A 25053-nucleotide genomic window follows, 5' to 3' on the forward strand; every position below is an offset into this window, starting at 1 on the left:
GCTTTCTTTTCTATTTAGCTAATTCATCTACCACATAGTTATTACCGTGGTATACTGTATATAGGGTTGTCATCAGACAGGTTGCCAGCATATTGCAAGGCTGGGTTGTTATGTGTATCATCTTAAAGCAACACTATATACCATTCGGCTTTAAATTGTTTATCCTTGGCCATCGTCAGTTTGCATTTCACCCTCTGTGATCCGTGTAATTGCAGCACACAGACAGGCTGCCTTGAATTATTCTTACTGGTGTGTTATTACATGGCCTGAGCACACACCCCCGTCCTCGTGCCCGTCTGCATGACAGACAGATAATGTGTATGTTAGGCACACAGGAGATGCTGGGACAGATAACCCCGCATTTACATTCAAACGGAGCTTTTGACAAAGCCTTGGCAACAGGCTCCTTAATCAGTGGGCTGGCTGCGCAGCCCCAGCCTGCCTTCTCCTCTCCTCTCCTTACAGCCATGATCTTGAGAAGGAGCTTTAAATTGGAAATTATTACACATTAAACCCTCGGCGCGCAGGCCAGGATCGAACTGGATCAATATCTTGCCCACCACAATAAATCAGATGCTTTCTCTCCCCTTCTCTCTTTCCCCCTTTTGCTTTTTCAAGTGACTATAGGCCACTGTTCAGCTGGAACATATTTAAATTTTCTTGTAACAAATTAATTCCAACATTTTCTCTTGATTGAATTAGGGCAAGTGCTGGTGCTGTCACAAGTGTTTGGGCTGCTCCTGGGGAGAGACAAATTGCCCGGCCTGGACACGGGTAACAAGCGGTGGTGTTGAGTCGCTGATAATCTCCCCACTAATTCTCCATTATAGCAAAATGAGGCCATAAATCTTCCTGACAGCTGATCGATGTAAACATTGTTTCCCCCATGATTGCCAGCTCTCCCAGCGGAGCTACTGTCCGCTCACAATCCACTGAAATTACTCCCGCACCAGACCTCCCTCCCCTCCCCTCCTCTCTTGTGTGTGAGCGTTGGACTGGCCTGGCGGGGGAAACCAAAGTCACCGCTGTCCTGTCGAGGGAAGAGCTGGCCATCTAATTTTAGCTCAAAGCTTGCTAAACAAATGGAAAATATTAATCAAAATGTCTCCCATTTTAACCACTGGCACAAGCAATTCTTTATAGAAGACTGATTATCCTACCACCGGTATGTGGTCACATGGGTTGAATGAAATGAAAAAGACTGTTGAAAAATGAAGGAAATAAGAAATAGAAGGTACAACATGCAGTCAAACAATGATTTCTTTCCTAACTGCAGCTATCACTCCTCCTCCTCCTTCTCTGTGTGTGTGTGTGTGTGTGTGTGTGTGTGTGTGTGTGTGTAATGGCATTAGGCAGAGTAAACGGCAGTGAAAGATTGACTTGTCAAACAGTCAAAGCACAAGGCTCGTTATCAGCATGTTCACTGTCTGATAATATTCTACACCATTATTAAAATCCAATATGCATGCAATTACAGAGACAGGGATGCTGTTAAAATGGGACGTCTGGGTGTAATCACAGAGAGAGAAGGCGATTTTAAGACATGCCACTTTAAAGAAATCTGTAAGTATAAAGCATTTTGGATAATTATTCTGTTATATCAATAAACAGGTTAAGATAACAAAACTAAAATTGTTTCAATTTAAAACCAGAGGGTATACTGTTGTGGGCAGATACTTTCATTTTTTAAATCTCATTATGTTCTTGATCTTTGTCATTTTGTTATTCCCGCACTTCGGTATCTATATCTCCCTGCTCTCTGAGATCTCGCTTCTGGCAGGATTCTCTGTCTTTGTCTGCTCCTAATTGGTTGCTTATTTACCACAAGTGCTGATCAAGAGTAACCCTTCTCTTTCAAGGGAAGTCGATAGAGAGTAGAGAGAGTTGGTCAAGGCAAGACCAAATTGTTCTTTTATTCTTACATCTTTTTGTTCTTCCCAGTCTTACTATTCTCAGCCATATCTTCTTGATAGGTTAATGGGAGAGGGTCACTTCTGCACTTCAGTTTCCAGTCACTGAGGCATATCTAATTCTGATATAAACCAACAGCCCCTTCAAAATAAAAAAAAAATCATGCTATCATGAAGGTAATACTTTTTTCTTTTTTTTTGCTCTGACAAATTGAGAGACGTGTTTACACAACATAATGTTCTTTTTGGAGGATTTATCTGTTGGGCTCAACTGGAAAATGGTGTTTCTGTCATGAACCCTTGTTAAATCAGTGCCTCTGCACGATGGTAGCATAGTCGTTGTATTTCTGACATTTGATTAAGCTACATGCCATGCCTGTAGAAAAAATTCTGCTCATATGGCAAAGCAAAATAGCAAAGCATACTTTTATTTTGAATAGTTCAAGTGACTTGCAGATTCACAACCAAATGGTTTAGTTTGGGCAAATTACCCAACAGTAATGTAAAAGAAAAAAACTCCACCATTGAATTGGGTTTCATTGGTGACCCAGTGGTTTCTGTGAAGCTAACTGGTAAAAGTTAACCCAGTATTGATGCATAGTACACGGAGCAAAATGATCTTATCCATAGACTCTAAATAAACAGCAAAGACATGTGTCCACTTCCTCCTGTTGTGCAAAAATGAAGCCAAAATATCCCTGATCCCAAAGCTGCCATTTTCGCGCTTTTTGCATAATTTTGCCACGGTGTCGAGGTCCTGTCGATACAAGCGCTCGACCATCGCAAGTCACCCCTTTTTCTAGCATCAAATAACTAATTAAAACCAAATTTAAACATGAACACCTGAACGCATATCAGTGTGATAAGAACCGATACCTGAAATGAGAGAAATATTCCAAAAACATTTCATGTGTATTTTGACTTTTTAGTTTGTCCCATGGCCCATCTGCTAACATGGAGGTGGGGTCTATGACCTATACTGCAACCAGCCATCAGAGGGCAATCCAGATGATTTGGCTTCACTTTTGGGGAGCTGCCGTGTCGACCGTCTTTATATACAGTCTATGATCTAATCCAATAGTTTTAGGTCTTTCAGGTAACTCTCATGCAGAGCCTCACTTCTTTCTATCCACTCGATCGACTCTGGCTTTCTGTCATTTATGAGTCCTGTGACCGGGGGCCATGTGCAACAGACCAGGAGACACCCTGCACTGGCTCTAAAGGTTAGTCAGGCCAGCACTCCGTTGCAATTGGTCGCCGTCTGGCTCTGTCACTTGCATTATGACTTCATCACCCCTGAGAGGAGAGGAAGAAAGGGAAAGAAAAACAGTTTGCACTCATCAGTCAATGTCCATCTCAAATTACAGCTCAACCAATCACCAGCGAGGATCAATAGGGAGCGGCTGGGCAGGTTGGAGGGGGGGATGGAGGGACGCAGAGAGGAAGGGAGTGTCTGAAGATGCTCACTGAAAATAGAGAGGAATAACTGATCAATACGGAAGGATGGATTTTGTCATTTTGAAAAGGCCTGTCAGAGGGTGGTCCACTCCCACCTGCCCCGAGCTATATCCTCCAACTCAGGCTTGTGGATGACACGTCAGTCCATCACATCACTCTGGCCCAATCCTTCCTCGCCTCTGCCCCGTTCTACTACTATCACACTGTGAGTATAAATCCTAACTTTAGAGATAATGATACTCAACAATGAGCAAAGCGATTTCATCATATCATCCTACGCCGCCTCCACATTCAAAGTCACAACCAGTGTTTAGCTTGACCCCTGCACTCCTCCGCGCATGAGGAGAGGAATATACACTGCCAGTGCCAATCTGATGAGAGCAGTTGTGTGTGCGCTGGCTGATTAACTCAATAAGAAACAAAGATCTCCTTTATTGGGATGCTCTCTGCTGTAATGGTTGTTTGATTGGAAGCCAGTGGCTGTATTGACAGGTGAAGTGGACTGATTAATGGGGGCTTAATCCAGTAAGGATAACAGTCCTTCACATGGCTTATTTAACTCTGAAAGAGTGACTGATGGTCCACTGCAGGGGTGTCGTCTAAATCACTCCCCACTGAAGCCTCTAAGCACAGTAATGGGGCCGTTTATGCACATCCCTCCAGGAAACATTGATTTCATGGATTTTAATACAACCGTCTGCTTACTTTCCTTCTCCACGTGTTGCTGTTACTACTCGCACTTGAAGCTAATTATTGCTAGATAATGAGAACCATTAAAAAAATGTTCGATATTTAATCTTAAGGTCAGAAGAGTTTTTCATTCTAATATCTTACATAAGAGGGGATACATTTTCCCAGAGGCACCAAGAAACTCAATACTAAAAGAAATATGCCTTCAACGAGAGGTAATTACTTTCTGGGTGATAATTAATAACCTTAATGGCAACCCTGGGTCAAGAATGTACTGATACTTTTAATTTATAAGTTAAAAGTTATCTAAAGTGCTACAAAGTAGTGCAAAGCCTTCCACTATAGCACCACTGGATTTTACAGCTAGCCGTGGTCAAGCTGTCTATTACAGTCCGTTGTATACTTCCTTATGCTAATGATTTGACCAAAGGTGCAGAGTTCTAAAAGTAAGGCCAGAGCAGTAAAAGGAAAAGTGGATTTAGTCAAAACAAAGCACGCAGAGGAACTGAATGAATATAAATTTTCGGTATTATGTCTGTCATGAAGGTCAAAGGTGATGTGTTGGGGCTTGGTTGAAGCTCCGGTTTCAATTCAGTGGATCAGAATAGCTCAAATTGACTCCAAGACCCATCTGCCCACTGAATTAATCCTCCACTCTCTTCCATTTGTCCATTTTTTTGGTTTCTTTATCAGCTCTATCCATTTCTTTATTCATTCAGTTGACTTTTGAAAGGGGAGAGGTGACATGTCCTGGGGCTACTATGTGTTTTTTGTTTAGTTTTTTTTAAATCCGGAGATTTCAAGTGCAACATTTGCAGACTGCAGGGTCACTGGCAGTTATATTTTCCCTCTCCCGGTTCTCTCTCTCTCTCTCTCTCTCTCTCTCTCTCTCTCTCTCTCTCTCTCCTTGTGAAATCGATCGTTTGTTTGTAAGGAGCTCAAACAGAGCGGGAGAAGGATTCAGGGCTCTGCTGGCAACAGAAATGCTGCTGGGGAATGCAAGCAAAAGGCAGAAAGCCTCCCCACTCTCACCGTCACTGCACATGACCTTGGGGCCAGAGCGAGCTAGTGAGCGGGCGGGCGGAGGAACCGCGGAGGAACCGCCCAGCAAACACAGAGGAATTTGGAAGGCAGAGTGGTGCTCCGGTCCGTAAGCCCCTAGCCCTCTGCTTAAGTGAGTGCAAATGAACTGAAATACAACTTTAAATATGTCAATATAAATTTATATTTTGTCCACACACTCAAACCTTAATTTTATTAGAACAAAGTTCCCCTGCTCTCCGAAAGGCCTTCTCTGTTATGTTAATCTATGTGGCTGTTAAACATGAAGGGCGATCAACAGGTGAACAGCCTCTGTGTGCGTCTGTGGCCCTGCTAATAGAGAGAGAGAGACCGTGGTGAAACACAGACAGTAGTCGACAGTAGCTGACTCTGACTATCAAACAAACAGCGCGGGGAAGATGTCTGCCAAGGAAACAGCCTCTGGTGAGAAAAATGGAATGAAGGAAAACGTGGGGGAGAACAGAGCGATAGCGAGAGAGGATGACAGAATGACGCGGGGGACAGACGTGTTTGTTTGTGTGTGAGCCTGCCTCTGTGTGCAGCGTACATGCCTGCCCCACTGTCTGTATACTCACTTTCTCTTGCACTGTCATAGTCGTCTCAGTGGTGACTGAGGTGACGGAGCCCCACGGGGGTCAGCCATGTAAGGAACATAAAAGGCCAATTTAATTTAGCACGTCCGTGGCTACAAAGTATTTTAATTCCGACAGCTGTGACTGAGGAGTTAATATTTGACTTGTCAGAAGTGGGGCCGAGGCCAGTGAATCATTGTAATTCTCATTAAGAGGCTCTCCCCCAGCAGCGCCCTAATGCAGAATAATGAAAGTCAAGACGGAGTGAGCTTCTAATGCCAGTTGAGGCCTATCTTTTAATATTCCCCTCTTGATGGATTAGGGAAGCGGGAAATTCATCTTGGATCATAGGGCCTAATTTAATAAGGGATCATTCCAGGAGTATTGCATTTTATAATAATGTCATTTAAAGTGTCGTCTTCCATTTTTACTGTCCCATATGTATGCTTATATAATGGTGCCGGAGGGATGTGTTTTTACAGTGCTCGGATCTCTTCTGTGTCCACGCACCCCCTCCAGACCACACTACACCGTCTCTCTGTGGTCTGCAGGCTCTCAGCTCCGGTTTTCATTTCGCATTTTGGTCATAGAACCAATTGAGTGAGCAGTTATGAGAAGTTCACTTACTCCAGCATGTTGCTGTTTCCCCAAATTATTTCTAATAGCATTTAGGGGGATGGACTGTGATATGAGTGTTGGGATTGTAAATATCACCCAAAGGAAATATGGTACATTATATTTGCTCCATCACAAGCTTCTAAAACCACTCCCAGAGAGGCAGTGCTATATTCAACAAACCCACTCACAAAAGAAAAATGGCTTTTTAGTGAATAAATTAAACAAATGTGACTAATATGAAGCAGTGTTGACGTTTGCAGCAGCACAAAGCTCACAATTGTACCTTGTAAAGTCTTATATGAGTGAAAATTGCTGGATGTTACTGGATAACAGCTTCTGTGAATGCATTTGTGTCTTGTTATCTACGTGCAAAGCTCAACAGAAGAACAATCACAAAATAATCTTTGTCATTTTAGAATTTCCAATTTTGCCCATGTAACATGTTACAAAAGTCTTAAACCAAGTTACTGCAAAAAAAAAGTGATGCTTTTATTAGCAGTGGTTCAGCTCTATATACGCTGGGCCCAGAATGTTATATTTCTTATATTCAACAGGGTAGAGATAGCTGTGTGTTCTCCCATAGTCGCTGTCAACAGAGACAAGTAAATGAGTCCTGCTCTCTGAGAATGATCACCCGCTTAAAAAACACAGTTTGGTCCGTGGAAACATCGTTTAACCATATCAATTCCATATAATTCCATATCACAGAAATATGAACCTCAATTAATGAAGGAACCTTGCCTCTGCTTTTGTTTTCTTTTGACAACTGCAAACAATACATTCTTGTGAAAATCACCCTTGCCATGTTTAACATTGAAATTAATTACCAGGATTTTTTCAACTAGAAGAGAGGAAAAATATTTTCTTATTTGTCTTGCTTAATAGTTTCTTAATACCCCTACCGGCAACCTCGGAAAAAACATATCTCACAATGCTGTGCGTTCAATTGGTTGCAGTATCAACACACAGTTTTAGAAAAGAAAACCAGAGAGTGGACTGTTAGTGAGTCAAGGAAGCAGCAGTTGTCTTGAACCCCATTGCGAGTCTAACAATTCAGTTGCAGCGGGTTGTAAGCAAACTGTGCCGACATGAATTCAACTACAGTCAACTCCCGTCCCTGGTTTGTCGTTCGGTGGTCCTGCAGCGCACAGTGTGTTACATGTGACCCTTTAAAAAGGGTCCCTGTCATCATTAAGATAAGAGGCAGTCTCTCAAGCATGTTTTAGTTCAACAAAGTGCTTCCTCTTTGGCACACTCATGTCTTTGGCACCTCCGTCAAGCTTCTCCGACATACTCCTGTCTCTGTCTGTTCGGCTCATATCACTGCCCTCGTCCCCCTAACTCTGCCCTCTGTAGGACTTGATGTCTACCCCCCACCTCCGCATTCCACACTTTTAAGTTCGCTGAAGTCCAAATTCATTGTCAGTCAGTCAGTAAGCTTGAATTTTTAAAAAGAACTCGTTTCACAATGTTAACTCTAGTTTATGAATATCCCTGCCAATTGAGAGATATAGTTGTTTTCAATCAGCTCGCTTCCTTCCTCTCCATAACACAACCACTTGTCTGCCACAGCAAGTAGCAGCTATTTTAGGATGCATGCGAAATTCAATTGTCACTTCCTTGAATTTATTTCCATTGCAAAACAAAAAGGGAGGGACATTTTTTTGTGTTTTTGGCGTTAAACTTTTTTCCATTCATTCTTGTAAAAGTCTAAAAACACCGTCCCATTCCTCCAGGTTCTGCTTTATAAAGTTCTAGTCATTGAGGAAACCATTGAAAATAAATAAGCCTCAAATTGCACTGAAAAAATTCCAACAGTCAGTTTCCTTGTTTCGTTTGTGTCAGGGAGAATGATATTTTCGAGTCTGTGAACAACACGAGTGTGAGAAGCTCGGCGAGATAGAGACGGTCAAACACTGAGAAGTAGTGATATCACAGGAGGGAGGGAGGGCTAACTTGCAAGATCTATTTTTACATCCCATTTCAGAATGAGATAGTGTCCGTCTCTCACACCCCCCGCTGTGCAGGACGCTAATGCAGGCCTATTTAATTAGACGTTGGCAGATTGTTGAGCCAACACTGTAATCCAATAGAACGTCGTACCACTATGGGGTCCTGCCTCCTCCGATGCCTCCTTGGCCCCATAATGCAGCTCAGTCAGCTCTTCGCATTTCGTCTGCCCTTCTCTCAGCTTGTGACATCAATTTACATTAGCCCGCATTAAAACAAGATGCATTCTTCCCACCAGTGACTCACACAGCCCACTCAACCCCCTGCTCCCAGTTGAACTTGACATGGGCCTGCAACATTATACATTACCGATCACGCTCATCTTATTAGCCTATAATATGACATGCGAACATGTGTGCATGTGTTTGTGTGTGCCTCTCGTATATGTATTTATCTTCCAGCCCAGGGACAGCGACTTGCAAGCACTTGCCAAAGGAGTAAATTACCATAGCAATGCAGCTGTCAATACTGCTGTATCAATGAGGGGATACAAGTGGCAGGATCAATGAAAACATCTGAATAAGATGCCCTGGATGACAGACACTTTCCTGCTTTAAAATTCTATTACATCGAAAGCACTTGACCTCTTGATCCCATATTATTCTGCCCCAAACACTTATTAATTTACAGGAGGGTACTGGCGCTAGGTAAACTTTAATTTTCATGGATAAGGCTGCAGTGGTGAATTAAGGGAGGTTAAATTCCGTGTTTCTATAATGACACAGTCCTAATACTGATACAATCTTATGACATTGGAAATATGTCATAAGTTCCTATGTCGAAGTTAAAAAAGGTCATCAAATTTAAAGATAGTACATTCGTTTGAGGCATTTGTCCTTTGAATGTGTATAGTTGAGAAAGAGGCAGGAGCAAAAGTTGGTTGTTTACGTGGTAGACATCAGTGACAACCTAGTATTATGTTTAAAATTGTATCTAATACAATGCAGGCAATTTATTGAAGTACATTTACTTTTATCAACAAAACATACAACCAGTTTAAAAAATGACACTCCTTTTATTGATTTAACCCAACTGTATCTAAATTAATTAAAATTAGCTCCACTGAGACCAACTACATATGAAAATACTTTCATATGGATCATGGATTAAAATAATCCATAATATAATAACGCCCACATGAGCTATTTCCTTGTATTATAGTACCTTTATTTTAAGGACATTTTACAAATAAAACTTTTACCCTATAGGTGACAGTTTAACCTGAGTTCCTTTTCATCATAAATCCTCTACTTTACATCGTTGTTTTCATTTTCTTTCGATGGTCCTCATGATAAACTTTGCCTGTTGGAATATTTGCCGGTAATTGTGAGCAATTTCATATGATTAAACTAACATGTATATAATGTTTAGATTCCTTAGGTCACACCATGATGTTGTTATGATGTGTTTGTATGCAACGTTACTGAATGACATATTGCATGTATCGCAACCAGCAAATCCATAATAGAGTTGTATGTTTTCTAACATCAGTCAGATGTACAGATTTTTGCAGGGGACATGCGTATAGATTTATGGCGATGTGACACCAACTCCCAGCTCTATGAGTGTAACATTTACACAGGTGATTGATGCTTACTGAAAACCAGGGGCCATTTTCCAACACGTCTAAACTTTGCCTTGACCACACATGTCTGCAAAAGTTCAGAGAGCATTTGAATGTGGTTGACAGACATATAAATGGTTGTGATTGGTTTCTTGGACAGAATGTTGAAAAAGCGTTTAACCCCAGAATGAATGATCCTGGACCTCCCCGGATTTACCCACAATAAAAAGACACTCGAGCATCCTGATACAAATATTGGGTGATTTGTCAGCTTTTTTTGTCATTTCATGACGCTGTGAAACGACATTTTGTAAACTCCAGGCAGCGAGAATACAATCAATATGAGATGAGTTAAGCCTGTGTTTCCGAGAGGCTTTTTGTAATTTAAGAGTCTGTGTACAAACATCTGTTGATTGAAAAGCAAGTACTCGATTATACTCACACACAGATGATTGGATCTTACCAGCTTGTAAATACAGAGCGGCATGGGCCAAATGTTCAACATTTACTGTCTGCCTCTCTCTGTCTCAGCATTTCATTTTGTTCTCGCACTTTTTCTCTCAAAGCACACATGGACACACACACACACACACACACACACACGAATGCACACAAACTCGCCCCCTGGTGCGTCCACAATACACCAAATATCCCCTTTTTTTAATGGAAACAATGAAATCCCCCCCTCAGCTACTAATGCCCACAGGTCTCAACACATACATCCTTGTTATGTCTTCTTCTCAGGCCAGGGAGTTATACATTTTGTTATCTCCCTAATCTGCAAACCAGCTGCAACTGGAAACAAATTAATAACAAATAAAATGCGGCCAGTACATAAAAAATGTGTAGATTGCCCCGGGGCACCTAAACAGGAAACAGTGGAACAATTAGACTTCTTGTTTTGTTCTGACCTCTCTTTTGTTTTGTTCTACTTAGCTGCTAAATAGAAGGAGCTGGAGATGGAGACTGTTGTTTCTCCGTGTCTGTAATCACCACGGTTGAGCCTCCCTGGTCATAGCAGGGGTCAACTCTGCGTGAACACCCACTTTTCGTCCTACAGTGAAATTAAATACAGCGTTACAGTCGAGCTCTATGAATGCTGTAATTCTCTGCTGACTGCAACCCACACCGAGTGCTGCAGTCAGCCACCCAGGCCTATACGGTGCGCATGGGATAACAGGCGAACAGCGATGCGGCGTCCTAATTGCCGGCCTGAGTGCTATTGGAGGGAGTTTTTTAGCAGGTTTCTTTTTCACTTTCGCTCCATTTGAAGTCTTTGAAGTCGCTCTTTTATCTGCCGTTGCTCCTGATGGCTGTTGTCTTTGGTGTAGTGCTGTGTGCGTCCTGCTCTTTGAGCACTCCTAACATGTAACAAATGCAGGCCCTAGAGAGAGAGAGAGAGAGAAAATACAGGGAGAAAGGGAGCTCTCTCCCACATACTTTCCTCACATATATTCATACACGGCTACAAACAGGATATATAATCACATTTAGCCACAGTCAGACACTTGCAGAAAAAAAGGAGAAAAGCCTCGGCTGTCAGTAAAAAACTGCTCTGTGTGATTGTTTAACGTGCCCTAATTTGATAAAGGGCCAAGTGCGGGAAATGAGAGAGTAGTGCATTTGTCTCAGGGGTTGTAGTGGGGGTAAATATAGCAACAAGACAGCACCAGTTGATATGAAGGATTCCATGGTGTGGAGTGCTGTTGTGAGTCACCACGCTTTGGTGCGCGCGAGTGTGCTTACATGCATTTGGCTTTATACATTTTGTGTTGATGTCATTCATTTCATGAAGTCGAACATATTTTGCCCCCTCTTGACTTGACAACTCCAACTCAGTGTATAATATAGTAATCCATTGCAAGAGAGAGAGAAAGTGAGAGTATGCACAAAGTGGACAATGCAGGGAGAGACTAGGGGAAAATCAGGGAGCAGGCGAGAGGGAAAGACGGTGAGAAGAAGCTGGAGAGAGAGAGAGAGAGAGAGAGAGAGAGAGAGAGAGAGAGAGAGAGAGAGAGAGAGAGAGAGAGAGAGAGAGAGAGAGAGAGAGAGAGAGAGAGAGAGAGAGAGAGAGAGAGAGAGAGAGAGAGAGAGAGAGAGAGAGAGAGAGAGCCTGCATGTGTGGCTGGCTCCCGGCTGGCTGCGTGGGGGTGCATGTGTCTTAAGAGTGTGTTGAGAGGAGAGTGAGAGCGCTGGCCGTCTCCATGTCTAATCAGGAGAACACTTGTGTGTCCCCGTCTCATTGTCTCCTGGGCCCCTCCGAGCAGACACCACCCCCCCCACCCCCCCTCTGCACCTCAGGACATGCTGATATAGCTGCCGGACCACTCCAGAACGACAGACTCGCGGTTCACACACAAGTCAAGACCTTGGACTGTGACGGCGGAGAGGTGCATGGTGGGATGAGTGTGAGCGCCATTCGGGGCTGACAAGTCCTCAGGGTGATGCTAAATATTACTGGAAATTGATTATCCCTTCACAAATTCACTGTTGTAGTTTTCATTAAGCTATATGCAGCAATGTCCTTGTGGCGTACTCAATAATGAGTGTGAAGTGACACTTGTAGTTTATGGCATTTTTTTTTTTAATCTCATATCACTTATATGTATTCCTTAACCTTTGAATCATTTTTTTTTTAATTCCAAAGCAGAATTTTTCATGTCTTGAGACTAAATTAAATGCATTAGTCCCACACTTGTCATGAAAACGCCTAATTGAATATGGAGTCAATCATATAATTAATGTGACTCTGAACTTGACCTCAACCGGTCACACACACACACACACACACACACACACACATTAAGTTTTCCATAAAGGGGACAGTCGCAGAACATGCGCGCGTCCGACCCCGGTGTTCCTGGTACATAGCGCGGCAGCAGTGCGCGCCCCCGACTCAGCAGTTTCCCAGTTCCGTCTCCTCCATTACTGGCGAGGCTCACAATCGATAATTCGATAGTTTTGGCGTCTAGATCCTGCCCCAAACGTCGAGGTACACAAACACCGCAGACTCTATAGTGCAGACTCTGTGAGATCGGTATTAATTAATAGCTAAAGACATTCTGTTTTGTGTGGAGATATCGGAAGGATAATGTGATCTGGATTCCTATAATTACAGGCTCCCGTGTCAGGTGTTTATTAAATGTTCAATAAGAGGCGGTTAAGATGTCAGGAAATGAATCAGGCAAATTTGTAAGTCAAGTGAGGCAGGCGCTGATAAATGGTTTTTTTGTGTGTGCACACAAACACCTGGGCTTTGTTTTTTTCTTTCGTTTTTTTTTTAACTTTGTGGGCTGCCTATATTTTTTTCATTATTTCATGTCAGGCTATAACCATTGACATAAACACGCAGCATTTGCTAAAGTGATGGGCAGAAGGCCAAGTCGAGGCACGAGTATCCACAGCTGGAATCACACTGAATAACATTAACCTATATTTTACTTTGTCATAACGTTTGACAGTTTTTTTTATTTATTTATTATAATTTCTGATGATAGACGTTACTGGTATAAAATAAAAATAAAAAGTGTAGAATGCATCATCGACGCATATATGCTGTTATGCTCAAACAAACAACGTGCACATAATATTCAAATACATCTTTGTCTCATATAGTTATTAGGCTGCGGGAGTTGGCTCGTGGGTCCTGCAGGATGCAATAACTGCAACATCAACACATTCAAATCTGAATAATTATGTTAAAAAAAAGAAGAAGAACGAACGTGTGCACATCAAATGTTTCAATGCTGCAAAACTTGATCTTTGAGTCACTGAACGGTTCCGTCTTTTTTTTTCATATTCTTTATCTGCCTGTGTTTTTAGCGTCTCCGGGATATTAGTCCTCCACTCCAACCGCCCTATAACCAAACTATGAATAATGCATCGCTTTGGCATGGGAGCAGCAACAGACACCATGTTCCTGACTAAACGGGCCTGTCACAACTGTGACGTTATCAAAAGACCCATAGCTACAGGCATGAATTATTAAAAAATCCATTGCCCTCAAAGGTTTACAGGCAATAATGATAATAATAATAATTAATAACAATAATAAAATAAGATGATAAGAGCCAATTGAAATTATGAAAAATAATGTCAAGTCATTTAACAAACTTTAGTTAATTTATTGTAGGAACGAAAAACATTTTGTTTCGGTGGATTCACGTTTCACATGTGATGGAAAATAAAGTAAAACATTTTCATGAATATTCTTTTTTTTCTTCTTTTTTTTTTTAAAGAAACCTGTGCCTCAGGTTAAGTTCACTTCCACTGTTATAAAAACATCAAAATTACATACAGAAAGCACGTGATTTTTAATACACGGAAAGAAAAGTCAAATACAAAATGAACAACTTCCCCCACGAGGCATTCATAAAGCCAAGAACTCATAAAAAATAATGCGTGTTTCTTGTGTATAAACATATTTTACACGTGCCCGTAGTACCGGTTCGCATACACACTCCTCGTGTCAGTGTCGCTTGCTCGTTTGACAATTTGGGTAAAGATGGCGTCCATGACATAATGCTCTCCTTTAGAAGGGGGCAAAATCACCCCCCGGTAAATATGGACACTGACAACAGGAAGTTCAGCAGAGCCTACATATATATTATAATCTCACATTTGTGGTGTGTCGCCTCTTGGTTTCACCTTTTTTGACCAGCGCAGGTCCAGACAAGGTCAAACATGGGCCAAACATTCAAGTGAGAGTTGCCCTTCCACAGAGGGGGGGGGGGGGGGGGGGGGGGGGGTGGCTCACATCACGTCATCCGTGAGGACAAACTCGTGCAAACACAGCTGAGGCATGTTTTTGAATTTTGGACAAGAAACACAGAAAAGGGAGAAACACTGCGATTATTGTTTTTGTCTCTAATTTGTCAAAGGGTTCCTGCTCTGCTCTTTCACAGAGAACGTGTGTGTGTGTGTGTGTGTTTTTTTTTTGAACGAGGCCAGCCTCTATATAGGTTCCAACTGAAATTAGAACAATAATATTAATATAATATTGAAACATAACAAAAACAACTGCAGAAAGGTGTCGACCGTCCCAGCTGCTTCCTCGAGGTGTCCCGCTGTCTTCCTCAGAGAAAGACCCTCGTGCAGGACCTCGCGGTCCATCCCAGACGCCACAATTATGTATCTTTTCTTTTGGCGTCCAATATCATGTCTGTGCAGGCTATCGCGTCAAATACTCTTTTTTTTTTCCTTTCATCGTCTTCTCTTTATCACATAAATAGCCTATGTTCTTTATAGTTATACTCGTCGTCCTTCATTTAAAAAAGAGAAGATAAATATCGTCCGCGGATAGTGTTTTCCCCTCGCTCTGTCCCCGGGCCGCGGCACTCTGCGAGCGTCCGTGTGCGCCGTCCGTCCGTCGCGAGTACGCGCCGGAGAGCGCGCGCGCCAGGTGCGCACGCGGGTCCCCCTGGCGTCACAGTCCCAGCGCGGCCGTGTGCTTTTTGGCCTTCAGTCTCAGGTCGGCGATGCTCGAGTTCTTGCTGGTGTTCTTGGCGGCGGCGGCCGCGGCCACGACGGAGGCGGCGGACGCGGACTCGGCCGCGAGCGTCGCCAGCGGCAGGCCGAACGGCGGCGCGGGGAACATCATGTAGGGCGCGTGCGCGGCCAGGTGCGAGTGCAGGTGGTGCTGCGCGTGGGCCACGGCGCTGTCCAGCTGCAGTTGCGCCTGCACCTGAAAGGAGAAGGGCGGCACGTTGCAATGACTATCCTACGGGACGGGACGCACGGGTGGGGAGAGAAGGGGGAGAACATGCGTTAACTTTGCAGCGGCTCATCCGAAGGGTCATTTAACTAGAGTGTGACAGGGGTTGTGTTGACTCTTGTCGACCAAAGGTCAAATTGGACTCGTTGTTTTTCTTTTTGTACATCAATAGCATGAACTAAATCGTAATGTCAGTTCTAACTTGAATTGCCTTTGGGCATATACCCCGGGCCTTACAAGATTGTAAAACCAGACCAGCTCTGCTAAAGGTGCAGAACTGGACTTCACTAAAATGAAATGCAACGGCCTATGTCATTTGACTCTTCTGTCCAGAATAAACTGCCCCCACATTCCTTCCACTATCAAAAAACAAGTCACTCGTGGACGTATTGGACAAATCCTCAGTAGAAAACATTAAGGATGTGGCCTTTGTTGGGCCGCAGCCTCCTCTCCAACTATATATCTATCAATCATACTTTCCCTCCCATACAGGCCTGCTAATGTGTTTGCTTGCCCCAGTAAATTTAATGGCCCATAAAACAATAGAGGAATCTGGCAGTGTGGTAATAAGTGTCTAGTTACCCCCTTCATTTGGACTGGAGTCACTGCATAGCACTTGGCCAGAGCCTGTGCCAAGACAGGAGTCCGGGGATTGGTCTGGTTTTAAGACTAGATGCTTCAAAGTAACTTGCCTGTTGGAATGGCATCCGTAAAGCCCCCACGTTGACATATGGCGCTACACGACAAGCTTCAAACTGATTCGCTGCTCCAATCAGGACTCCTGCAAAAAAAAAAGAAGCACAGATGATTGCCTAATTGCCAGGAGAATATTCGCAGGCACAAAAGAGTAAAAACGGTAGGGCTGAATAACAAGCGGCGAGCTGATAAGTAAACTTTAATAACCTCCAAGATAAACTCTCTCTGAAGAAATCACAGTGCTTTTGATGGCATAATTAACTGGAAATGAAACCAGCACCCATACAGTAGCAGTGCGTAAAGGTGAAGGATGGCTACGTGCATTTGAGCGTGCAGTTTGCCTCGTAATAGAATAAAATAGAATTGAAATAAGCCTTGTAGTTGTGCCTTTGTAGCATGCGTGGATAAAAGCTTACCTTTATGTAGCTGGTTCTCCTGCTTTCTGCATTTGGCTCTCCTATTCTGGAACCAAACCTGCAGGGACAGAAATTAATTAGAGACCCATGCACACTGACTGGCAGCTGCTTGTGAGGCCATGTGTAATTCCTCTCAAAAGTGACAACAACCGCAGGAGAGAAAAAAAACAAACAATATCCCCGAGGAGTGCTGAAATATTAATGACACTGCTTAACCCCAGATTTTAATTATTACATTTAGCCTACAAGGAGAGAGGGCGAGCGTTTGGCGCAAGGAGCAGAGGAACAGAAACAGAGAACGGGACGTTTTGCAAAAATGGTATATTGGAATCATATTAGGAGAATAGACATGCAGAGCCTTGTTGGAAATGTGCAGGGCTATAATAAATAAGCTTGTCGGCGTTGGTTTCATCTTCCTATAGATTAGTGTCCCCCGAAGAGTTGAGCGGACCCTCAGATATCGAATAGCAGCGATGCTGTTACGGTTTTGGACATCAGAGCAAGGCGATCTGAGAGCATCTCCCTCTTTCCATCTCCCTCTCATTAGATGACCGCTGAAATTAATTACCCTTATCTGCAGAAAATTCATGTCAGAGAAACGCTTAAAAAATGCCTTGCCGTTTTGTCTAATCATCACCATAACACGTACTTGCACACACAAAAAAAAGAAAGAAAAGAAAACGCTTCAAAGACAGCTCACTTCTCTTTTCCTTCAGCTGGAATCAACGAACGATTTCAGGGGTGTGGGGGGGGGCTTGGAACACAGATTAAATGATTTATTACTATGATAATCTGCTTTGTATCTCCCACACAGAGATGAATTAGCCCACAATACAGTCTGTCAATCTACAGTCGCTCTTACATTATGGGTCTTATATGTAGGCAGCGAAGGCATGATTGAAATATCATATTGATTTGGCTGTCAGCTGCATGGCTTCATCTACTGACCACAGTGCATGTCAATCGGAAGTCCCTTTGTGCACTGCAGGTAATTCATTGCGATGATTAAAGCAAATGCTGATATTGATTGAGGCTGAATTTCAAAAGAGAGAATCCAACTAAATGTGTGGTGTCTGTATGCAACTGGTTAAAAACAACAACAACCATATAATACTCTTAACAGAAGAGAGAGGAGAGAGACGGAGCGTTCTTGATTTTGGGTAGAAAATGATATATAATTTATGTAAATCCCCGAGCTGTGCTCCTTGTTCGGGACACAATACGTCTTATTGGTGAGATTCCAGTTCGGGCCGGGAGAGCCCTGCGAAAAAGCTGGCTTTAACTTTTTGTTGGGAGGGGGGCAGTGGCGGGTTGGTTGGGGAAGGGGATCTTTTGGGCCCGTTTCTTGATTTCTTTCATTTCTCTCTCTCTCTCTCTCTCCCCCCCCCCCCCCCCAGAACGACCACCATACTCAATGTGGAGACAAATGCTCAGTCCTCCCCTGAGCCGGGGCATACGGGATAAAAGGGGAGTCTGGAATAAGATATTACAGGATTTTTTTTTGATAAATCACATGAGAAGAGTTGTCTATATGTTCGACCCCCCTGCTCCCGTTACACAGGACGTGTCTGAGCCCCCACCCCCCCTCCTCCACAGCCTCACTGGGTGTCTGCGCAGATGGTCTGTCCCCGTGAAAGACGACCGCAGCTCTGACAAACAGGGCCTCGGTCACGCGCGCGCAACACTGCGAGGCAAATATTTGTAGGGGCTCATTTGCTTCCGCGGATGTGGACGACGAAGATTAAAACGACCCCTCGTGACACGAGCGTGGGCCTGTAATTGAGAGAATTAAACGAAAGCGAAGCGGCCAACACATGCTGAGAGAAAAAGGGATCTAATGACAAAAACAACAACAACAAAAGGTGGTGGGACGATACCATCGGCATGGCGAGCTGTTTCCTTTCTTTTGTTTAAAATGAAAATAACAATACAAATATCGTGCGCCAAACTCAAAGAAACACCCATGGGCTTGTTGTTGATGTTCCGGCCTGCTGTTGTCTAAATGAAATACCTCCATAAAACATAGACACAATGTGTTTTTTGTCCTCAGACACCATTTATGCGGACGAGTAAATATAAAAAAAAATTAATATGGGGAAAAACATGGGCAAGACGCTCTTCTTATGTTTATTATTATCATTATCATTATCATTATCATCATTATTGTTATTATTATTATTATTATTACTATTATTCACAATGTCAATAATTATAATAATGATTTTTGATTATTTCTCGATTAACTTGTTTTTAGATTTAAAATGGGGTCCGTGTCTTTGAACAAATCTCCAATGCTGCCTGAATTATTATTATTATGATTATGATTATGATTATTATTTGTAATGGTATTTGTATCTTTTTTTATTACAATTGATGCATTTATTGGACACTCGTGGCTCCTACCTGCACTCGGGCCTCCGACAGTCCCAGTCGCTGGCTCAGCTCCTCCCGCATGAAGGCGTCCGGGTAGTGGGTCTCGTCGAAGAGCCGCTCCAGCTCGTTGAGCTGCTCCAGCGTGAAGTTAGTCCGACTTCGCCGCTGTTTGATTTTGGTCTGCGCCTCGTCCTCGATGGGCTTCGAGTCCTCTTTCCTCTCCTTCACGTCCGTGGTGCCTGTGTCGCACACGAGGAGAGGAGGATGAAGGAGGATGAAGGAGGATGGAGGAGGAGGAGGAGGAGGAGGAGGGGGACATCAACACCGGCTGCCCTCTGCCCTCCGCTGTGTGCTCATCGCTGCATGGCCTTCACCGTCACGTGTTGGTGTCATATTTTTTTAGAATATGCTCTTGCTCTCGAAATATTTGTTTTTCTGAAAAGGCCTCATTCTCATGCACATCAATGGAAGTTGGGCCGCGTGCGTTACAACACGGCTGGTTATTAAACGGCAGCATAACAAACACACACGGACTCAGCGACTGCAGAGATGAAATATTTAGAGGCAACAAAAAGGAGCGAGCACGTTTTTTTTAGCGACCCACAGTGAATTAAAGCCCTGATCATGAAGGAAGAACGACCTGCCCTCCCTCCCAGCCCTCACACATCACAGAGCTATCAGACCTCGGATGTTTTGTAGAGCTACATAAAGCTCTTTAATTATTAACTGCTTATAAATATGCAACGCCGTGCCCACTGTTGGATGTCTGATACATGCTTGTCGCAGTTCCGCTTTTAACCACGCTGCCCATGACGAACAGATGTCAGGGGGTTTTGTGTGTGTGTGTGTGTGTGTGTGTGTGTGTGTGTGTGTGTGTGTGTGTGTGTGTGTGTGTGTGTGTGTTTTTGACAAGCCACCCAACTCAACTCTCAGATTTGTGCACGTCCCGCGCGATGCCACATTTTGTCCACGTTTGCACGACACTCGGCGAACAGGCTCCGTAACCAGCGGCACACGTGGACAGCTGCTCCTCTTCAAATGCTCAAAAGGTGTGAACAATCCAACTGGATCGGTTCATTTGGAAGTATTAAACACACACACACACACACAAAACCTAACTCTGACGATTTAACTAAACACCCACAGTGTAAATTATAATTTAAGGCTGTCTTGATTTTCTAAAAGAAAAAAATTCTAGTATTTACGTCATGCAATATTTAAAACAACAATGCATTATTGAGGGATTTTTTTTTCGCACCTACGGCTGCCATTTATATCTGTGATTTGAGGTCATCAGATTGAGCCCTCTGTTGCACGTGCAGCTGCTTTCACACCTGAACACACACGTGTGTGTGTGTGTGTGTGTGTGTGTGTGTGTGTGTGTGTGTGTGTGTGTGTGTGTGTGTGTGTGTGTGTGTGTGTGTGTGTGTGTGTGTGTGTGTGTGTGTGTGTTCGTTCACCGGGTGAAATGAACGAGCTTGTTTTCCAGTCATCTGTGGAACACCTCAGGTGTGTGACACGCCTGTATATATGCATATTACAATAACGAATCCTGAGAAAACTGACAATCCATGTCTCTTCTAAAAGATAAACGACAAAGCTTCCAGTCGATCTGATGTGAGCAGCGTTTTTCGAGCTCAAGAGCCACAGTGCCCCTGAAGCCCAACTTGTGATCACAATGCATTTGGAATTTCATTGGACTTATTATAGAGTAAAGGTTAGTGGTTGGTTGCAGGAGGCCTTGGCGTTTATCATGCTACAGTTATTTATATAAAAACCTTTTTCTGATGCACTGAATCTATGACTTGAAAGTTTGACAATGTGCCACAGCAAGGCTGAGCTGAGCTGCAAGCTGCTGGGTGAAATTAAAAATATTATGAGCGGCAGTAATGTCAGGTATTAAAGGTTTATAAGACGGTCGACTCAGAGAGGACCCGACCTCCAACTTATGGCCATTGTCGCGACTGACACTGAAATCTGCGGCGTCCGCTTGGATCATAATCATGAGACACAACGTGAGGATGGTTTTGAGTCTGTTTGGAAAACAACCGCGCGGCTGAAGGATCCGAACATGGTGTCCTGCACTCTGTCGACTTCATTCCCACTCTGTTACTTTGAAGACCCGCAGACACGGAATACCGCGCAGACCTACCGTCAATGAGTTTGGGGCTCCCGGCGTCCCGAATTCTTTCCGGGCCGAGCATGTCCGTTTCCCTGCCCGGCGACAGCGCGACGTTCCGCGGGACGGCGGCCGCCTCCTCCCGGCTGCCCGGCTCCGCGGCCGAGGGCTCCCGGCTCCCCGCGCGCCCCGAGCCGGTCTCCAAAACCTCCCGGTAAGTTATCACTTCCTTCTTCTCCTTCACTTTCTGATCGAAAGACTTCGACACGAACGCGGTGAGCTCTTCCATCACTGTCTTTCTCTCCCTTATGAAGAAGAAGAAGAAGAAGAAGAAGAAGAAGAAGAAAAAAAAAAAAAAGGGGGGGAGAGAAAAAAAGAAAAGAAAGAATCACACTCTCGTGCACTCTCGCGCCTCTGCTCCACGGCCGCCTAAGACATCAATGGTGGGGCTCGTTTTAGAGTCGACCCATTGTCGATGATACGAGGCGATGATGCTGCCAACTCTGGAGGAAGGTTAGGGAAGGAAAAAAAATACATATGGGCTATAAGGATGTGTCTTCTCAGCCAATTCCTCCTCCTTTGGTAGCGGAGTTGGGAACCTGCTGGTGATCCTCTATTGAAGTCACAGTATTTATACTTTGCGGCGCCTTGCCCCCTTGATCCGTGCAAATTACCTCCCCTCAGGATGCCGGGATGAACCCCCCTCCCTCTCCCCTCCCTCTTCCCCCCTTCACTGATATGGGAGAGAGAAAGAGAGGAGTAAAAAAAAAAAATCATTAAGCAGCACCGTCGCTATTGGCCATTAATCCGAGATTGACAAGATGGACTAATTAATTTAATTAAGCGCTCATTCGCTGCTATTGTCCTGAGTTAGTTTTTTAAACACTCGGGAGATGAATCTCTCTCTCTCTCTCTCTCTCTCTCTCTCTTCCTCTCTCTCTCCCCCCCCCTCTCTCTCTCTCTGCAGGGGTGTGGCTTAAAAAAAATCAGAAAATGACAAGAGCGAGGGGAAGCACATGGACGAGGGAGTCCTTCCTCACTCTATCTCTCTGATCCGTGGTGGGGTGGTGAGGTGTGGATGAGACAGCGATGACATGGAGAGAAAAGAGGTATATATATTTATATATAAAAAAAGAAAAGCGTACCAGCTGGGATGCCGAGAGGAGCAGCGACGACGTGCACACAGAGAGAGGAGGCTCGAGTGAACACATTCGGCTTCATCCCCGCAGTTGAACCTGCACAGTTTTGCTTGAGGCCCGGTGAATTTATTCATAACTTTTCGGTTGTGCTCCTATACGTTTGTCGGTTTTTGAATTGGGATCTGAAACCGATATTTCATCGTAAAATATTAAAGAAAATAGAAAAAAAGGATAAGAATCAACGAAATAATAATAATAGGTTATTATTATTAATATTAGTATAAGTATTATACGATTTGTTATTATGCACACCATGTGTCCATGAAAATGTGTGAAATTAATAATGTGTGAACATTATATATATATATATATATATATATATATATACACACACACATATATATATATATATATATATATATATATATATATATATATATATATATATATATGTATATACACACAAGTTAGGGAGACAAATTATTCAATGTTTCTGCAGCTATCCGGCGTTTCGGTTTACGTTTCGAATCAGAAATTATGTATTTTTAAATTGTCATCATTAGTGAGACTATATCGCTTAATATTAATTCTCAGTGGAATTTTTTTTCTACGCCATTAGGATGTTAAATAGCAGCTAAACGTTTAATTACGGCGCCTCTCGCGATGCGTTGCCACTGGGCTCACTAATTAACACTGTCGACTCGCCTTCTCCCGCTGCAACGATTCCCCGCATTTGCCAAAAAATAAATAAACAATGGTTCACTTGTGGTGAATGTATAAGTGAATGAGAGAGAGAGAGAGAGAGAGAGAGAGTGAGAAAGAGCAATTAAGTAGGCAGAGGAAACATATAGCCAGGGAAGTAACAGGATACTGCAGGATTTTGAGAACGTCGGCATAGATTTGATACAAAATTAAGCGTGTTTATTGATAATCTATGTAAAGCCCTAATTCCACACAAGAGCTCTTACAATTCCCCTAATTAAATATTAATGGTGTTTCAGCTTGAACCCTACGCATTCATTACGATTTGTTCTACTGCATCTGTATAAAAGCAGGGTGAAGCAGGTTCCGGAAAAAAATAAAAACCCACATTAGAAATGTTTCTTGTGTAGCCGTCATCCCTGTAGTCTAAACATTGTCAGTGTAATGGTGGTTCCTCCTTCCGCCACCGTTAGGTGTTGTTGTTGCTGTTTATTTCATTAATGTATTCATTATACTGCATTGCTGAAAATTCTTTGGATGCCCTCACAGTGTCAAATTATTATTTATCGATGATCTCATGCAAATGATCAATGACAAGTTATACGTCTCACAGTTCTTCGCATTTGCCTATGTTATCATGTCAGATCGAAACGAAATATGACCAGCCCACACTCTTACGCCATTATAAGTCTGTTAATTTTGGAATATTTTTACTTGGCATGGAATCCCCCCCGCCACAAGATTTGTTGATGCTGAATTCAAATTGACTTCTTGCTTCTAGATTCATGAGACTTGTCAGTGCCTGAGTCAAACGGGGCCATACTGATAAAAGCATCGCCCAGATGTGTTCTATATATTTAAAAAAAATATTTTTTCTCCCACTCAACAAGCAGTCACGTCATTGCAGAAATACAATTATTTGCCCGTAGGTTCACTGACAATGTGAAACTAAACCAAACTGAACTAATGTTAAGAAAGCTTTTTCTTGAAAACTGATTCAAACCCACGACACCAAATGAGAGCAGTCATCCAATCGAGTGCTCTGTTTCGGCTTCATCCGTCTGCTCCCCATCGACGTTTTCCGGTTTGACTAGTCGAGTCTTCCGGGCAATGCATGGCTGAGAGTCGCGGTGGAAGCGGCGCAACGATTTGAAGGTGGGGAGCGGGATCTTCATTAAACAGGTAGCGTTCTCCCTCATCTGCCACACTGAGTCTTTCGCACGACGCGTGCTAACTGCAACGCCACACGTGTTTATTGTCGAGCAGCTTGAAGGCCGCGGGGGGAAAAGCGAGAGGACTACAGAGCCAGGCGAGTTAGCTCAGTTAGCCTGCTAGCTAGTCGCCATAGATACACGCTTCCTTTTTGTTTACTTCCTGTGTATTTACTTCCTACTTGACACCGGTGTTGTTAAAGATGTCCCCGTGTCGGAGAGAACACACAACTGCTTCCTCCCTACACATGGTTGAAAAGCTAAAATGCTTTGCCACAAAAAAGGAAATGGTTGAAGTTTTAAAATGCGTCAGCTAGCTTCACAGGCAGATCCCTTCCCACATCTCTGTGGCCACAGTCATCTGCAGCCTACTTGTGGTTACGGTTACGGTTGTGTTAAATCGTGCCGTTAGTTGTCGGTGCTGCCCTTTGCTTCAGCTGCTTCACTCTCTGAGAAGTAGCTTCTCTCAACCCCAGTGTCGTGTGCGTGTTTTTGTTTTTTTGGCCAGGTGACACCAGTCAGTCGCCATGGGCCGTCGCTCCTCCGACAGTGAGGACGACAGTCGCAGCAGGAGGAAGAGAAAACAGCGCCGACGTTCGTCCTCGTCGTCCTCCTCGTCGTCGTCCTCCGGCAGCAGGGTGACCAGCCGGAGTCGGAGGTCCAGTCGTCGGAGCCGATCTCGCTCCAGGGACAAGGACAGGGACAGGAGGTGAGAGCGCCCGGCAGACTCGTCTGTCACACAAAGAGGTGGCAAGGATGAACACCCAGCAGGTGACGTCGTCCCTGGGGTTACTGTACTG

The 25053-nt window shown here is 43.7% G+C and overlaps 2 protein-coding genes and 1 long non-coding RNA gene across 3 annotated transcripts in view; 2 read left to right on the forward strand and 1 right to left on the reverse strand.

The window, feature by feature from the left end:
• Positions 1-21407, forward strand: part of LOC118299872 — a 77495-nt gene extending 56088 nt beyond the window's left edge. The window contains exon 3 of the long non-coding RNA XR_004789971.2: positions 21203-21407. This is a non-coding gene — a long non-coding RNA (uncharacterized LOC118299872). The remainder of the gene's footprint in view (positions 1-21202) is intronic.
• Positions 14613-21868, reverse strand: shox2 (short stature homeobox 2). The gene is made up of 5 exons (XM_035623949.2): positions 21235-21868; positions 19113-19321; positions 16710-16767; positions 16290-16378; positions 14613-15603 (listed from the first exon to the last, which is right to left on the reverse strand). The coding sequence occupies exons 1-5, from the start codon at positions 21488-21490 to the stop codon at positions 15310-15312; spliced, it is 906 nt and encodes a 301-aa protein (XP_035479842.1). The 5' UTR covers positions 21491-21868; the 3' UTR covers positions 14613-15309.
• Positions 21869-24070: 2202 nt separating this feature from the next.
• Positions 24071-25053, forward strand: part of rsrc1 (arginine/serine-rich coiled-coil 1) — a 106696-nt gene continuing 105713 nt past the window's right edge. Inside the window, exons 1-2 of the mRNA XM_035622730.2 lie at positions 24071-24224; positions 24762-24962. Coding sequence (XP_035478623.2) covers positions 24781-24962 — 182 coding nt within the window. The 5' untranslated portion in view covers positions 24071-24224; positions 24762-24780. The remainder of the gene's footprint in view (positions 24225-24761; positions 24963-25053) is intronic.

Source organism: Scophthalmus maximus, chromosome 11 (assembly GCF_022379125.1).
Source record: "Scophthalmus maximus strain ysfricsl-2021 chromosome 11, ASM2237912v1, whole genome shotgun sequence".
In the NCBI taxonomy this organism is placed as follows: domain Eukaryota; kingdom Metazoa; phylum Chordata; class Actinopteri; order Pleuronectiformes; family Scophthalmidae; genus Scophthalmus; species Scophthalmus maximus.

Coding starts and splice junctions, on each gene's coding strand:
- shox2 (XM_035623949.2), bottom strand. CDS start 21,490: ATGGAAGAGCTCACCGCGTTCGTGTCGAAGTCTTTCGATCAGAAAGTG. Junction 16,768..19,112: donor TGTCGGAGGCCCGAGTGCAG/GTAGGAGCCACG, acceptor CTGTCCCTGCAG/GTTTGGTTCCAGAATAGGAG. Junction 16,379..16,709: donor GGAGAACCAGCTACATAAAG/GTAAGCTTTTAT, acceptor TTTTTTTTGCAG/GAGTCCTGATTGGAGCAGCG.